The 17077-nt window shown below is 41.0% G+C and overlaps 1 protein-coding gene across 1 annotated transcript in view; it reads left to right on the top strand.

Annotated features, from left to right (window-relative positions):
- Nucleotides 1-9654: 9654 nt before the first annotated feature.
- Nucleotides 9655-17077, top strand: part of LOC140479872 (complement component C8 beta chain-like) — a 56752-nt gene continuing 49329 nt past the window's right edge. Inside the window, exon 1 of the mRNA XM_072574209.1 lies at nt 9655-9793. Within this exon, the coding sequence (XP_072430310.1) occupies nt 9726-9793 (68 nt within the window). The 5' untranslated portion in view covers nt 9655-9725. The remainder of the gene's footprint in view (nt 9794-17077) is intronic.

The following is a 17077-nucleotide window of genomic DNA, read 5'->3' as shown; positions in this document are numbered from 1 at the left end:
AAGAAACTTGCTCACTAATACCTTCTCAAAGGCAATTAAGAGTAGGCAATAAATGCTAGACCATCAAATGATGTCCACAGCTCATGATCAAATTATAAAAAGTGAAGCTCAGTCATATCCACAATCAGGTACATTTTACCAGCAGTCACTGGATGTCAATTATGAACAGGAACCTCAACTCATTTGCTTGTCCTCAATAGCACAGAGCTTTGAACTGAACACTAGCAAGTTGATTTCTTTTTACTGTAGTAGATCCAATTTATTTCACCAGAACTGTTCTGCTAATATTGGAAATACCTGGAGTGCAATGCATAAACTCACATGGCAGCATGTGGCACGGTGGCACAGTGGTTAGCACTGCTGCCTCACAGCGCCAGAGACCCGGGTTCAATTCCCGCCTCAGGCGACTGACTGTGTGGAGTTTGCACGTTCTCCCCGTGTCTGCGTGGGTTTCCTCCGGGTGCTCCGGTTTCCTCCCACAGTCCAAAGATGTGCAGGTCAGGTGAATTGGCCATGCTAAATTGCCCGTAGTGTTAGGTAAGGGGTAGATGTAGGGCTATGGGTGGGTTGCGCTTCGGCGGGGCGGTGTGGACTTGTTGGGCCGAAGGGCCTGTTTCCACACTGTAAGTAATCTAATCTAATCAGCATATTTTGTAATCTTACCAAGGTTATTGTGGAACTTTGCAATGTTTTTAAGCAATTTGCTACTTTCTGTTTATGTAGCCTTAAGAGCATTCACAGGATGGAGAACATAAAAATCCATCTGTTTCTGATAGTTCACAATGCCACCTATTTAGTTGCTCACCAAGTATCATTTTCCCCCTGAACAATATCTTGGCCCTACTGTATTACAACATCCAATGATCTTTCCTGCTAATTTATTCCATAAATTTATGACCAGTTGTGTTAATTGTTTCCAGTTGACATCCTAATTATCATTCTCTGACATTTGGTATTTCAGCTTTTCACAGAATGCACAATTAGCTTTGGATAAATCATGGAGTTGTTGATTAAGCTGTATTAAGAATGAAACACCACAAAATAATAAAATTGAAGTGCAATATAATAAAGAATCCCTAAGTTTCAAAATACTTAGGTTTTGTCCTGTGTTAATGAGAAAATTGCAAGATAGTTCTGAGGACTATGTTAACCATGCACCATAGTTTAATTATGAATAACATTGCAGGCCAATTACTGCAAGTGCCTTTGATTTCAAGGTCAACATTGTTAGGGCTTCCATATTGAACATAGGGTACCAATATCCCAGGGCATGCGCACTGGGCATCAGCCACACTCAACCCACATCCACATACATTGACATCCATCATGTGCCAATTTATAGGAATCTTCATGTGGCACATTTCCACTCTTTGTAAAGAATGAGTCATAAAGTGCTTCTGTGCTTCAAAATTGCACTTTAGGCCAAACCAGTAACTATCATTGCAATGCTGCAAAGCCACTGCATGCTCAAGGACACACATCCAGCTCATGGACTGGATCAGGCTGCATCCCTGGCCTGTTCACTTGCTCTCATAACACTTCTTCTGAGTCTGCCTGGATGTTCACAACATCATTCCCTTGCCTTGCTCTTTTGAGGTTTGCCCCTCAACCAGGGATACCAACCTAACAGTTTTGCCTTTCCATTCACAGAATCAAAGCTGCTGAGCTTATCATGATTGTCAGCATTCTTCAGTCAAGTCAAGGAAGACAGCCTTCAATTGGGGTGCCAACACAGGAAATTAAGGGCAGTCTTCAATACCGGTCCAAGGGTTTAGACATGATCAGTCAGACACTCAGGGTGGTCAGAATCAAAACTTTCTCCATATAAGGGATAAGGAGCTAAATGTCAGGCAACCCATTATCCATCTTGACTCTCTGTTTTGGACAATTTTCTTCCTGGAATGTGAGAAGTAGTAATTATAAGAGATGAAAGTGGCTGGCACAGTTTTAATGTTGGCACAGGAGTGGAGGTGTCCCAAGCGAATGAGTAGGTAGTGCAGAGAGCATGCAGGGTTTGTGCTGTAGGGGGTCAGAATGTTGGCAGCAAGTGAGGGAAGGTGCTGCAGGCAATAGTGAGAGTGGTAGAGCATGAGCCTAGCTGAGAGATGAAGTGAGTATGAGGTATCAAAGAGAGGACAATGGCACTTAAACAGGTGGGTTGGAGAAGGACATTGGCTTTCTTCCTATAATGCTGCGCAATCCTCTCGATGGCTGAGACAACACTTAGCCAGGTGGTAACCTCAAACCAAGCCAGCATGGTCCAGTGTTATGGCCTCCTCTACTCGTCCTGTTTTAAGAGGACTTCACAAAGTGCATTACCCAACTCACAAGGACCTCCAGGCTCCTGCCTGCAAAACGGGACACCAAATTTCCCTTGTAATCAGGGCAAATGTCATTATTTATGCAGGGCAGTTCTGAACTGATAGTGCTTGTCCAGGTTCACATGGCTTTTTAAAGTTGACTTCAGCCCCAAGGATGCTGTAAATTTCAGGATATCCTGGCAGTGGTGAATTGTTCTGAGAGCAGTGTTTGGTATAATATGGCTAGATTCAGACATGAGGAGTGCCTCAGTCACAGGCTAGGTAACTGATGAAGCGAGTTTGATAAGATATGGCTTCACAGCAAAAAAGCCTCCAAAAAAATCAAATCCACTGATACTTGGTCAAAAAATGTAAAACTCAACTCAAAGTGTTGAGCTATCCTATTCAATGAAACAATATAAAGAATATTGATTGGTGAAGAACTTTCTAAATGAATACGTAAAGAGCTAAACATTCTAAATATATGTATTCCAATAGCTGTAGGGAAGGTAGTAGTGCTAATGTAGTCTTATGATTGATGTGGATTTGAACTGAATGTTTAGTTCCTGGAACTTAATGTTCCTAAAGCTCCACGTTATGGTCACCGCTTTCCAAACCTGAGGGACCCATGTGAATGAACAAGGGCTACAAGGCAAATGAGACTCCCAGAAAGCTGCATGAAATAGGAAACAGAATAGGTAGATGCTGCCAAGTTTGGGTTTTACTTTTAAATTATTAACTGTGCTGCAGTCTAAGCTTTTGACTTTTAGGTCAATGCTTTGTTACCATAAAGCCTGTAGAGTGCACATAGTATTTCTGTTTGAACTAACGCAAGAACACATACTTCAACCACTTGTTCAAATAGATGAAGAAATTCTGATTTTAATTGTGCAACATTTCAGAATCAAATTTCATTCTGAGCAGACATTCAATGATCACCAAACATTAAGGTGTTGTTCTGGGTCTAAAGTGGGATCCATACTGCACAGACATATCGTGGTGTTAACCGTGCTGGATGCATTTTTGCACGATCGTTGATGCAGGTGCTGTGATGTATTGGAAGTACAACAAGGAGGCAGACAATGAGATCAGTCGGTGTTTAGCACTGATTTGACTCTAACAATAATATTATCAATCTCAATGTTCAAGTTCACAACCTTTCTATACTTTGTACAACTCAACAAGCTTTCATGCTGGAAGAACGCCCAACAGTATTTCTGAAAGGAATCACCAACCAAATTAGTGGTTAAGCTCAGTAGATCTGGCAGTATCTGTGGAGAGATCTCAGAGTTAATATGTTGGGTCCAGTGACCCATGCTTAGAATGTTTCAGAGGAACCAGTCTCTGTCTCAGGCTTGCTCCAGTGAAGCTCAGTGCAAGCTGGAAGAATAGTACCTTATTTTCCGCTTGGGAACTCTACAGCCTTCTGGTTTCATTATCAAGTTCAACAACTTTAGAGCTTGAGCTCTCCCATGTCCCTATCCCAACCCTCACACGCCTTTCAGCGGGATGTTACTCATCCTTCCCCTACACATTAACAGCACAGAAGTGGGATGAGTGGAGAGTGTCAAGCTCCTGGGAGTGGTCAACCACAACAAGCTTTCTTGGACTCTTCATGTGGACACACTGGTTACAAAGGCCCAACAACATCTCTTCTTCCTCATGCAGCTGAGGAAGTTTGGCATGACAGTGAATATGCTTGCCAACTTTCATAGGTGAGCCATCGAGAGCATTCTGCCTGGATGTATCACTACCTGGTATGGCAACTGTACCATTCAAGATCAGAGATGGTTACAGAGAGTGGTAAACTTTGTCCGGACAATCCCAAAGACCAACCTCCCATCTATAGAATCCATTTACCAGGCCCATTGTCAAGGAAAGGCCGCCAGCATTCTTAAAGATCCATTCCACCCAGACAATGTTTTTCTACAACCTCTACCATCGGGGAGAAGGTACAGATGCCTGAACACACACTCCATCCGGTTTCACAATACTTTCTACCCTACTGTTGTGACAATACTGAATGGACTCACAAACTCTTAACATTCGCCTGTGCCTGTGTTTTTGTTTTTGCCACTGTTTACCTATTATTTACTATCTATGCTACTTAACTCTGTGATCTGCCTGTATTGCTCGTAAGACAAAGCTTTTCACTGTGCCTTGGTACACGTGACAATAAATTCAATTCAATTCAATTCACACACCAGGCCTTGTTATCATGTGGTCTGCTGTTACACACAACCTATTGTCAGCCACTAACAGTCTCCATTAACAGCTATTCACCCTCCTACCCAGATTGTTATCAATTCCTTTGTCTGTCCAGCTGTTCTTCTCTCTCTTTGGACTCGATCCCCACCTATTGTTTACTCCTTACCCCTTCCTCCTACCCTATCTTCCACATAGAAACTGACATTTTCCTAGCTACCATCAGTTCTGAGGAACGGTCACTTGACTTGAAATGTTAACTCAGATTTCTCTCCACAGATGCTGCCAAACATGCTGAGCTTTTCCAGCAATTTCTGTTTTTGTTTCTGATTTATAGTACCACAGTTCTTTCAGCTTTTACACACAAAAATCCGTTGGTTTGTTCTAAAGTCTATTTTATAACCTATAATGTGTTTAGACTACTGGCAGAGGTAGTACAGTAGATAAAGACTGAGGCAGCTACAATAACCTGTGTGTTAACACAAGCATACAGCAGAAAGGAATACAGAACAACCTTGGTTACCTGAACATCGATTATCCAAATTTCGGATTATCCAAAGAAGGTCACAAGATCCCGGTGAACTGTGTTATCTGAACATTCGATTATCCGAACAAAATACTCCTTGCCTGTGTTGCATGGATAATTGAGGTTGTCCTGCATATTTAAACTACATTAAAGCCCACCTGGACTACCACAAGAGGCAAATATATGGAGTAATCAACAAACCAGAACTTTTTTTATTCATTTATGGGATGCCCTGGCTGGACAAGATTTACAGTATTGCCCATCCATAGTTGCTCTTGAGAAGGTGGTACTGAGCTGTCCCTTGAACCTGTGGAAGTCCATATGCTCCAGATAGACCCAAATGCCATCAAAGGAGGGGACTCCAAGATTTTGAATAAATGACACTGCAGAAAGAGCGACATATTTCAAAGTCAGAATTGTAAATGTCTCAGAGGGAATGTGCAGGTGGCAGTCCAATGTATCTGCTGTCCTCGTCTTTCTAGATGGAAGTAGTCATGGGTTTCGAAGGTGCTGTCTAAGGGTCGTTGGTGTATTTCTGCAGTGCATATTTTGGATGGTGCACACTGCTGCTACGGTCAGCATTGGTGGGGGGGGTGGATGTTTCTGAATGTGGTGCCAATCAAGTGGCTTGCTTTGTCCTGGATAGTTTCACGCTTCTTGAATGTTGAAGCTGCATTCATCCAGGGAAGTGGGGAGCATTCCTTCACACTCCTGCCTTGTGTCCTTGCAGACAGTAAACAAGTTTGGTTGAGGTGTGGGGTGATTTACAGACTGCAGGATTTATAGCCTCTGACTTGCTCTTGCAACCATTGGATTTATATGGCTTGGTTCATTTTCTGGTAGATGATAACCCCAAAATGTTGACAGTGGGGGATTCAGTGATGGCAATGCTATTGAATGTCATGGGGTGATAGATAGTCATTGCCTGGCATTTTTGTGATGTCAATTTTATTTGTCACTTTTCAGTCTATGTCTGGATATTGTACAGGACTTGCTGCATTTGATACGGACTGTTTCATTAAGTAAGGAGTCCTGAATGGTTTGGAACATTGCGCAATCATTGGTAGACATTGCCTTTTCTGACCTTATAATGGAGGGAAAGTCATTGATAAGGCAGCTGAGGATGATTGGACCTAGGACACTGCCTGGACGAACTCCTGCAAAAATATCCTGGAGCTGAGATAACTGACCCCCAACAACTACAACCATCTTCATGTGTGCCAGTAGAGAGTTTTACCTCTGACTCCAGTTTTCCTGGACTCCTCAATGTCACACTTGTTACAATATGCCCTTGATGCCAAGGGCAGTCACTCTAACCTCATTATCATAAAATCCCTACAGTTTGGAAACAGGCCATTTGGACCAACAAGTCCACACCAACCCTCCAAAGAGTAACTCACCCAGACCGATTCCCCTACCCAACTGCTCTACGTTCACCCGGCCTAATGTGCTTAACCTGCACATCCCTGAACACTATGGGCAACTTAGCATGGCCAGTTCACTTAACCTGCACATCTTTGGATTGTGGGAGGAAACCAGAACACCCAGAGGAAACCCATGCAGACACAGACACTAGCTCCCCACAGACAGTCATCCAAGGCTGGAATTGAACCTGGGTCCCTGTCGCGGTGAGGTAGCAGTGCTAACCACTGAGCCACCATGCTGCCCAACTTCACCTCACCTCTGGCAATATATATGATGAGAGAAAGCATTTTGGACACATGTTCCACCACCATCAATTGTCAGTGAAACATCAGTGTCATGATACTGTTCGAAGTGCTTGGGTAAATTCAAATGACCTGTCCTCAGAAAACTGCTGACAATTAGGTATTGACTAAAATTGGAACAGGAATAGAGTCATAGTCATAGAGATGTAAAGCACAGAAACAGACCCCTCGGTCCAACTTGCCCATGCCGACCAGATATTCCAACCCAATCTAGTCCCACTTGCCAGCACCCGGCCCTTATCCCTTCAAACCCTTCCTATTCATATACCCATCCAGATGCCTCTTAAATGTTGCAATCATACTAGCCTCCACCACTTCCTCTGGCAGCTCATTCCATACACGTGCCACCCTCTGCGTGAAAAAGTTGCCCCTTAGGTCTCTTATATCTTTCCCCTCTCACCTTCAAACTGTGCCCTCTAGTTCTGGACTCCCTCATCCCAGGGAAGAAACTTTGTCTATTTATCCTATCCATGCCCCTCATGATTTTATAAACCTATATAAGGTCACCCATCAGCCTCCAACACTCCAGGAAAAACAGCCCTAGCTTATTGAAGGGCTTTTGCCCGAAACGTCGATTTCGAAGCTACTTGGATGCTGCCTGAACTGCTGTGCTCTTCCAGCACCACTAATCCAGAATCTGGTTTCCAGCATCTGCAGTCATTGTTTTTACCTTATTCAACCTCTTCCTAACGCTCAAATTCTCCAACCCTGGCAAAATCCCTGTAAATCTTTTCTGAACCCTTTCAAGTTTCACAACATCCTTCCTATAGGAAGGAGACCAGAATTGCACACAATATTCCAGCAGTGGCTGAACCAATGACCTGTACAGCCACAACATGACCTCCCAACTCCAGTACTCAATACTCTGACCAATAAAGGAAAGCATACCAAATGCCTTCTTCACTATCCTATCTACCTGCGACTCCACTTTCAAGGAGCTATGAACCTGCACTCCAAGGTGTCTTTGTTCAGCGACACTCACTAGGACCTTACCATTAAGTGTATAAATCCTGCTAAGGTTTGCTTTCTAAAATGCAGCACCTCACATTTATCTGAATTAAACTCCATTGGCCACTTCTCAGTCCACTGGCCCATCTGATCAAGATCCCAATGTAATCTGAGGTAACCCTCACTGTCCACTACACCTCCAATTTTGGTGTCATCTGCAAATTTACTAACTACACCTCTTATGCTCACATCCAAATCATTTATATAAATGACAAAAAGTATGGACGCAGCACCACTGCAAAATCTAAAGAACATTACCTCAGACTTGGGAAGCCTTATATAATCTACAAATGTAGAAGTTCCAACACATAACAATTCATCAGTTCCAGGTGCAGGATTAATGGGGCTGGAGTGCAAGAACAATCAAAGCACCCGCATGTGGCAGATATTCTACAAAGGATCAGCAATGGTAAGAATATCAGCTTGCTGTGACCTTGCATTAATCCATGCACTTGTTCAAACTTTAGAGACGCAATAGTGGACTATTCAAGAAATACTTACAGAACTGAACATAAAAGAAGAATGAAACACTTCATTTCCCTCTGAATTACCGGAGTTCAAATGTCAGCTCTATGAAGAGAAAAGTCAAAGTTCAAGATGAAAAGAATGAACAACTTGCTGAGGATAAATCCAAAAATAAGAATACTATCGCTGAGAGAATGAAGTCTTTCAAAAGTATGTATACTCAACTGACAAACAAAAGTTGAAAGGAAAAGAAAAGAAATTAGGATTAAATATAAATTCTGTATCAACCATCTGATGACAATCTTGCCTGTTTACAGGAAGGTTTGGAGCAATTTTCATGTAACTCAGATCAGGCTCACCAAAGGCATCTACTGAAACATTAGTTTGAGCTCAAAGAAATGCTGCTGAAGATGATGGAGATGCACAGTACTGTACACACAGCAAGGAGCTGCAAATTACACATGACTGTTCTTTAAGAAGTAAAGCCAGCAATGATAACATAGTGAAAGAACTCAAGCAGAACAGAAAGAAAATTAAACAAGCACCCAAGCAGCATACAGAATACTGCCAGCCTTCAAAGAAAATAAAAGGAGAAGAGGTTGGACAGTAGAGAACTGTAGAGAATTTCTCAAGTCAAGATTTGGATGATGAATTATCCCCAATTAGACTAACTGGAAGCATTGCAGTAAAGTTTTCTTTGAAAGAATAATAATGTTGAAACTAAAAAGAATCTAAACACAACAATTGATCTTGTTATATCATTCAAAACCTTTAAGACAAAGAAATAGCAATTACATATTAATAAGACACATGATTGAGAAAGCTATGTGGTGTAACAAGAAATGACATGATTAAGAGCCAGTGCATCAGGGGGTCAGTGAAAATAGTAGGCTTACTGAAGAATGCAGTTAAGAAAAGATTGAAATTTTCACTGGATTCGAAACATAAACTTGTCTCAAGTATCATTTATCGATTTTCCAAGGTCTGTGTTCTCTGGAAGCAAAGACCTTTGGAATATAAAAGTCCTTTCAGCACATCAATATAAAGTACTTTCCAAGGGAGCACAGTTTGAGGATAGAGCTTTGGCAATGTGTGGCTGACTCTCAAACTCACACTCACTCAGAAGGCAACTGCCCCACCAGGAAAGCTGACTTGCCCCCTAATGAGCTCTGTCAAACCACATTACAATTATTTTGTTGCAGAGTGTTTCCTGATTCGTGAATAAGCAATATTACAGTGCCAATTTCAGGATTCGATTGATTATGACAGGACCAGACATAATATTGAAGTTTATTTTTGAGAAATAAAGGTATATCAATAGTTTAAAGTGACCTTCAGGAACTGTAAGATTTAATCCCTGGACAAAGAAAAAAAATCAATTGATCAAAGAACAGCACACAAATATTACAACACTGATAACTTGTTATTCTCAAAGGTTTCTGACTGTCAGTCGCTGTACATGCTGTTTGGAATATTGTGAAAACATACAAGACCATGCTTCGATCAATGAATTTTATACTGTTTTCTGCTGCACTATGTATTGTACAGACAGTTGGTTACTGGTAAGTTTCTGTTACTAAAGATATAGTTGTTCAAACTTTTAGGTAACTGGTAGAGTACAATGCAATTGAATTAAGAATCCTTGAGCTAAAGAAAAAGGCTATTAAAAAACCAACCAAAAAAATACTCAAGGGGCAGGATGTATGAGGAACAAGCTGCAGTTTAACTTTCGTGTTTTTCTGAATACTGTCCTGGTCATCACTGCCAAACCTTAGATGTGGAAAATGGGTATTTGACCAAGGCAAGGTGGACAATACCTATGTTAACTGCATTTTAACGAGTCAGCAGCCTATCCAACCCAGTGGAGAAAAATGAAAAAACCTATTTTATGTGAAAGTAAAATACTGAGGATGCTGGTCATCTAAAAGAAACACAGAGAATGCAGGAGCAACTCAGCAAGGGGCGGCACGGTGGCTCAGTGGTTAGCACTGCTGCCTCACAGCACCAGGGACCTGGGTTGGATTCCAGCCTCGAGCGACTATCTGTGTAGAGTTTGTACATTCTCCCCATGCCTTCATGGGTTTCCTCCCACAATCCAATAACCTGCAGATCAGGTGAATTAGTCATGCTAAATTGCCGTAGTGTTAGGTGCATTAGTCAGGGATAAATTTAGGGTAGGGGAATAGGTCTGGGTGGGTTACCCTTCAGAGGGTCAGTGTGGACTTGTTGGGCCAAAGGGCCTATTTCCATATAGTAGGTAATCTAGTCTAAAAGTCTAGTGGTATCTGTGGAGAGAGAAACAGAGTTAACATTTTGCGTCTAGTATGACTCTTCTTCAGAACTGAAAGATGTTGGAAAATGTTTTGGTTTATTCTTTTGACAGAGGCAGACAAAGGGGAAAGAGACCACAGAATGAGGAAGTCCAATGCAAAATACAATACTGTTAATGGTGGTGAAAGGGAAAAATGAGTGTAAGTTAAAATGTGAAAGAGAGAATGGATTCACTCTACTGAAAGCAAAGTAAAAAAAATCACACATTTTTTAACTTTGTCCACCCCAGACCAACACCAGCACCTCCACATCATGGAAAGCAAAGTAAACAAATCAAAACTGTAGGGGATGGGGTGGTGAAAGATAGAGTCGGAATGTAGAGTTGAGGTTAAAATCAGATCACCTGTGACCTTATTGAATAGTGAAACAGGCTCTAAGGGCCAAGTGGCCTATTCTTGCTTCTTGTTCATAAAATGGGGAAAAGATATCACATAGTCAGTTTCTGAAGTTAGTGAATTCAATATTGAGATCTAGAGACTGTACAGCGCCGAAACCGAAAATAATGTTTTACAGCTGAGCTTGCATTGTGTTTCATTGGAGCATAACGACAGGCCAAGGACAAAAATGTTAGCATGAAAGCATGATGGTTTACTTAAATTGACAAGCAACTAAAAGGTCAGTGTCATTTCTAAAGGCAGAGCAGAAGTGCTCCACAAAGAGATCATTCAGTCTGCATTTGGTCTTGTCAATGTAAAGGAGACCACACAGTGAGCAGCAAATGCAGTGGACTAGATTGAAAGAAATATGAATATAACTTTTTATAGTTATTGTGAAGAATTTATGAATATTCCTCTGAATGTGGTTATATTTCTAACCATAAAAGATTTTTTTTAAATTACATCCTTTTTACAACAAAGCAAGAGGCAATATGTATTGTAATGCATTTAAACTCAGATTTTGCAGCAATTTGTTCAAAAAGCTGCTAGCGTTTAATTTTATTTCTCATTTTTGTGAACACAATCCTTTTGATATAATTTACTTTCTTGAAGCTCTATAATTTTACTAGTGTTTGTAATGCCTCTTTCAATATCAATGCCAGTGTTAAACATTTTAAAATAACTTTGGTAAATTAGAAGATGAAGAATTTCATACATACACATTAATATATTTGTTACAAATATTGCATGGTTAAATTTGCACTCCCTTCTGTAATTAAATTGAAAGCAATGCATCTTAGAGACATATATTTGAACAAACAAGATTTTTTGTGTTTTTTTTGGTCATTAGTCATTTCCAAGGGAAATGAAAATAAAAGCTCTGAATATTACTAATTTGAAAGGAAAGTACAAAATGTGTGGAAAGTCGATTGATAGCAACTTTGACAGCAGGTCCTGTTCAAAATGTTAGGCTTGCTTTATCTTTCAATACTGAATATTGTAACTTTAGAGAATTGCTAATAATGGGCGATAATATAGGCCAAAACATAAGAATAGTTCTAGCTTGTAATCCATTGGTTCGGCTCATTATTCACGGATGAACAAACTGTTTGTTCCCTACAGTCTACAGAGGAACAATTTCAAAGTTGAACATCTTCACATTTCACACATTTTCTCAATGCCATTCTTATTAAACTGTATGTGTGTGCACTTGATTGACTCGGAACGCTACATTGTAACATAACCAAGAAAATTCAAAACACTAAACAGCTTGAATAAATAAACATCCCCTTTCATGACACCTGCATTACTGAAAATTAATTAGAATTTAGAGTAGAATGATGGCACTTTGGTACAACAAACTGTGGTAGGACTTATACAATTCATGGTAGGGCCTTGGGTAGTGTTGCAGAGCAGAGGGACCTGGGGTTTCAGGCACATAATTCTTTGAAATTTGCATCACATATAGAGAGAGTATCAATGCCAGTGTTAAACATTTTAAAATAACTTTGGTAAATTAGAAGATGAAGAATTTCATACATACACATTAATATATTTGTTACAAATATTGCATGGTTAAATTTGCACTCCCTTCTGTAATTAAATTGAAAGCAATGCATCTTAGAGACATATATTTGAACAAACAAGATTTTTTGTGTTTAAAAAAAGGTTTAGCATACTTGTCTTCATTGCTCAGTTGTTTGAGTATAGGCATTGGGAAGGCATGTTGAGGTTGTACAGGACTCTGTATTTCAGTGAGGCCTTTTCTGGAATACTATGTGCAGCTCTGGTTGCCCAGTTATAGGAAGGATATTATTAAACTGGAGAGGATTCAGAAGAGATTTACCAGGATGTTGCCAGGTTTGGAAAGTTTGATTTATAAAGAAAGTCTGGATAGGCTGGGACTTTTTTCACTGGAGCTCACATGATTGAGAGGTGACCTTATAGAAGTTTATCGAATCATAAGGGGTGTAGGTAGGGTCGATGATAGATGTCCTTTCCCTAGGATGGGGGATTTCAAGGCTCGGGGGCTCATTTTTAAGGTGAGAGGAGAGACATTTAAAAATGACAGGAGGAGCAAATTTTTTACACAGAGGGTGGTTCGCATGTGATGTTCAGATTCTGAATGAAGCAGTGAATGTGGGCACAATTACAATATTTAAAAGACATTCAGATGAGTACATAAATAGGAAAAGTTTGAAGGGATATGGGCCAAATGTAGGCAAATGGGACCAGTTTAATTTGTGATTATGTTCGGCATAGACTGAACCAAAGGGTCTATTTCCATGCTGTATGACTGTGTGAGTCTATGATCATGAAACCATTGTCAATTATCAGAAGAACCAATCTGTTTTAATAATGTTCTGTCGGAAAGGAAACTCCCATTCTCATCTGCTCTAACCTGAATGTTACTCCAGACCCCCAACAATACGGTTGACACTTAACTGCATTCTGAACAATTCAGGATGGGCAATAAATGCTAGTCTAGTTAGCAACACCCTTATCTTCGGTATATAAGGTAGCCTTTTGAGAGGTAGCATGGTGGCTCAGTGGTTAGCACTGCTACCTCACAACACTAGCATCCCAGGTTCAATTCCAGCCTTGGGTGACTGTGTGGTGTTTGCACATTCTCCCTCTGTTTGTGTGGGTTTCCTCCCACAGTCCAAAGATGTGCAGGTCAGGTGAATTGGGCCATGCTAAATTGCCCTTGGTTTTAGGTGCATTAGTCAGAGGGAGGTGGCTCTGGGTGGGTTACTCTTTGGAGGGTCGGTGTGGACTAGTTGGGCCTAAGGGCCTGTTTCCACACTGTAGGTCATCTTGTTTTTTCCTAGTTCCCAGCAGTTCAGAGGGAGGGTTACTGGACCCAAAACATTAACTCTGATTTCTCTCCTTCTATGCTGCCAGATCTACTGAGATTTTCCAGTAATTTCTGTTTATCTTTCAGATTTTCAGTATCTGAAGTTCTCTCGGTTTTCTGGAAAATGTTCAATATTTTGATTTTTAAAAAATTGATACATGCACAATCCAAATGCATAAGCTATGTTTCTAGTCATCCAGCATTTTACAGAACCTGAGTTTTGGAAAAGCAAAATACTGTTGATGCAGGAAATCTGAAATAAAAGCAGAAAATTCTGGCAACACTCAAAAGGCCAGCCAGCATCTGTGGAGAAAGAAATCTATGAGATAACATTTTAAGTCAGGGATATTTCTATTTCTCCCTTCATTGTTACTTACCAACTTTGTAGCATATTTCCCGTATTTTCACCTTTTGACCTAGATTGCTGTCCATCCAGCTTCGCCTCCTGGTCCTCATATTGCCTGCTTTGTCTTAAATATCCAGAAGTGCTCTTAAACCCAGCTGAATGCTTTCTTTCCCCCCTCCCCCCACCACCCCATCACCAAATCACCTGTGTGTTTGTTTCAACTATTGACAATCATCATTAAATCACTGATTAATATCCCAACAGTTAAAGAGAGTCAGGGGCAGAGTTGAGAATTGTAGCCATCACAAAAGAGAAAGTGCTACAAAAGCTAAAAGGTCTAAAAATTGATAAATCTCCTGGCCCTGATGCGCTACACCCTAGAGGTCTGAGGGAGGTGGCTGACGAAATAGCAGAGGCATTGGTTGTGATCTTGCAAAAGTCACTGGAGTAAGGGAAAGTCGCTGTTGTAACCCCCTTGTTCAAGAAAGGATCAAGACAAACAATGGAAAATTATGGGCCGATTAGCCTAACCTTAGTAAGGGGAGGTCGTGCCTGACAAACTTGTTAGAATTCTTTGAAGTGGTAACAAATAGGTTAGACCAGGAAACCCAGTAGATGTTATCTATCTAGATTTCCAAAAGGCCTTTGATAAGGTGCCTCTTTGGAGGCTGCTGAGTGCAGTGAGGGTCCATGGTATTTGAGGTAAGTTACTGGCATGGATTGAGGATTAGCTGCCTGACAGAAGGCAGTTGAGATAAAAGGTTCTTTTTTGGAATGACAGCTGATGACAAGTGGTGTCCCAAAGGGTTCAGTGTTGGGGCTGCAGCTGTTCACTTTATATATTAATGATATAGGTGAAGGGACTGGGGGCACCCTGGTGAAGTTTGCTGATCATACAAAGTTAGACGGACAGGCAGGTAGTACTGACTGGGTAGGGAGGCTGCAGAAAGATTTAGACAGTTTAAGAGAGTGGTCGAAGAAATGGTTGATGAAATTTAACATGAGCAAATGCGAGGTCTAGTACTTTGGAAAAAAGAATACAGGCGTGGACTACTTTCTAAATGGTGAGAAAATTTGTAAAGCCAAAGTACAAAGGGATCTGGGAGTGCTAGTCCAGGATTGTCTAAAGGTTGACTTGCAGGTTGAGTCCGTGATTAAGAAAGGAAATGTAATGTTGTCATTTATCTCAAGAAGGTTGGAACGTAAAAGCAGTGATGTGCTTCTGACTCTTTATAAAGTTCTAGTTAGGCCCCATTTAGAATACTGTGTCCAGTTTTGGACCCCACACTTCAGGAAGGACATACTGGCACTGGATTGTATTCAGTGGAGATTCACACGGATGATCCCTGGAATGGGAGGCCTAACATACGATGAATGGTTAAGGATCCTGGGATAGTATTCATTAGAGTTTAGAAGGTTGAGGGGAGATCTAGTAGAAACTTACAAGATAGTGCATGGCCTTAGAAAGGGTGGATGCTGGGAATTTGTTTCTGTTAGGCAGGGATCCTAGGATCCATGGGAACAGCTTTAGAATTAGAGGGGTCAATTTAGAATGGAAGTGAGGAGACATTTTTTCAGCCAGAGAGTGGTGGGCCTGTGGAATTCATTACCACAGAGTGCGGTGGAGGCCAGGACTTTAAATTTCTTCAAGGCAGAGCTTGATAAATTCTTGATCTCGCAAGGAATTAAGGGCTACGGGGAGAGTGCGAGTAAGTGGAGTCAAAATACCCATCAGCCGTGATTAAGTGACAGAGTGGACTTGATGGGCTGAATGACCTTATTTCCACTCCTAAGTCTTATAGTCTTAGGTACTCCAATTGATTAATTTATGCACAAAGCCCAATAAGGGCAATGCAGACCATCAACGGTGTGGGAGATGCAGGGAGAGAGGAAGGGGACTAAGTCAAATGGGTTTGGAAGCGGAGATGAAACATAAGCCTATTGCACTCGGCAGTGCTAGGTGGCCTCCCATCCAAATGCTAAACAAACCTAAGTCTGCTTAGCTTCTGATGTCAGGCATTTTCAGTCCAGTGTGGCCACTGTTTTAGCTGATAGTGTTAATGGCTCTTTTGTTTTCAGGTGCTGTGGCTCTCTCTTTTAAATCTGCTATCATTACCTCAGAAGTATCAATCTTTGACCCCAATGATCTTGCAAGCCATCATCCCATCTCTAGTCATCCAAGTTTTCTAAAGTCATTCAATATGTTGTTGCTTCCTCATACCATATCAATATTTCCCAGAACTCTATAATTGAATTCCTTCATTTAAGTTTCTGCCCTTGTCACAGTATCAATATAGCTCTTACCAAAGCGACAGATGACATTTTGTTTGATTGTGACAAGGATAAACTTTTCTTCCCTGTCCTTCTTTATCTGGATCCAAGGAAGTACTTGCATTGGCATCACTCTGACACAACTATCTCTGGTGACCCCAAGATCTATCCTTGGCTCCTTCCTATTTCTCACTTGCATGACCCTCATCAATGACAACACCTAAAGGAACAATTCATTTTTACATGTACTCAGAGGACACCGAGTTCTATTTCACTATCACTTCTCTCAACCCCTCCATTGTTGCTAAATTAAAGGACTGCTGGATGACTCCAGTTCTGGACAAGCAGGAATTGTCTCCAAATATGAAGCTATTGTTTCCTGAACCCAGTCCAAACCCGTACCAGTGTTACTGCCTCCATCTGTCTCCTTCAAAACAATCTGAGATTAAACCAATGTGTTTGTAACCTTGGTGTTACATTTGACCCAAGATGAGTTTCTGTCCTCACATTTGTGTTATTACCAATAGTGTCTACAATCTACCTCTTAATAAACATTGCCCAACTTTGTCCTTGTCTCAACTTATCTACTGCTAAAACTCATTCAGAATCTCCTTATCGCGAGACTTGACTATTCTTGCACATTCTACCCTCAATCATCCAAATA

This window comes from Chiloscyllium punctatum, chromosome 7 (genome assembly GCF_047496795.1).
Source record: "Chiloscyllium punctatum isolate Juve2018m chromosome 7, sChiPun1.3, whole genome shotgun sequence".
Taxonomy (NCBI): domain Eukaryota; kingdom Metazoa; phylum Chordata; class Chondrichthyes; order Orectolobiformes; family Hemiscylliidae; genus Chiloscyllium; species Chiloscyllium punctatum.
This window is presented reverse-complemented; position numbering and strand designations above follow the sequence as displayed.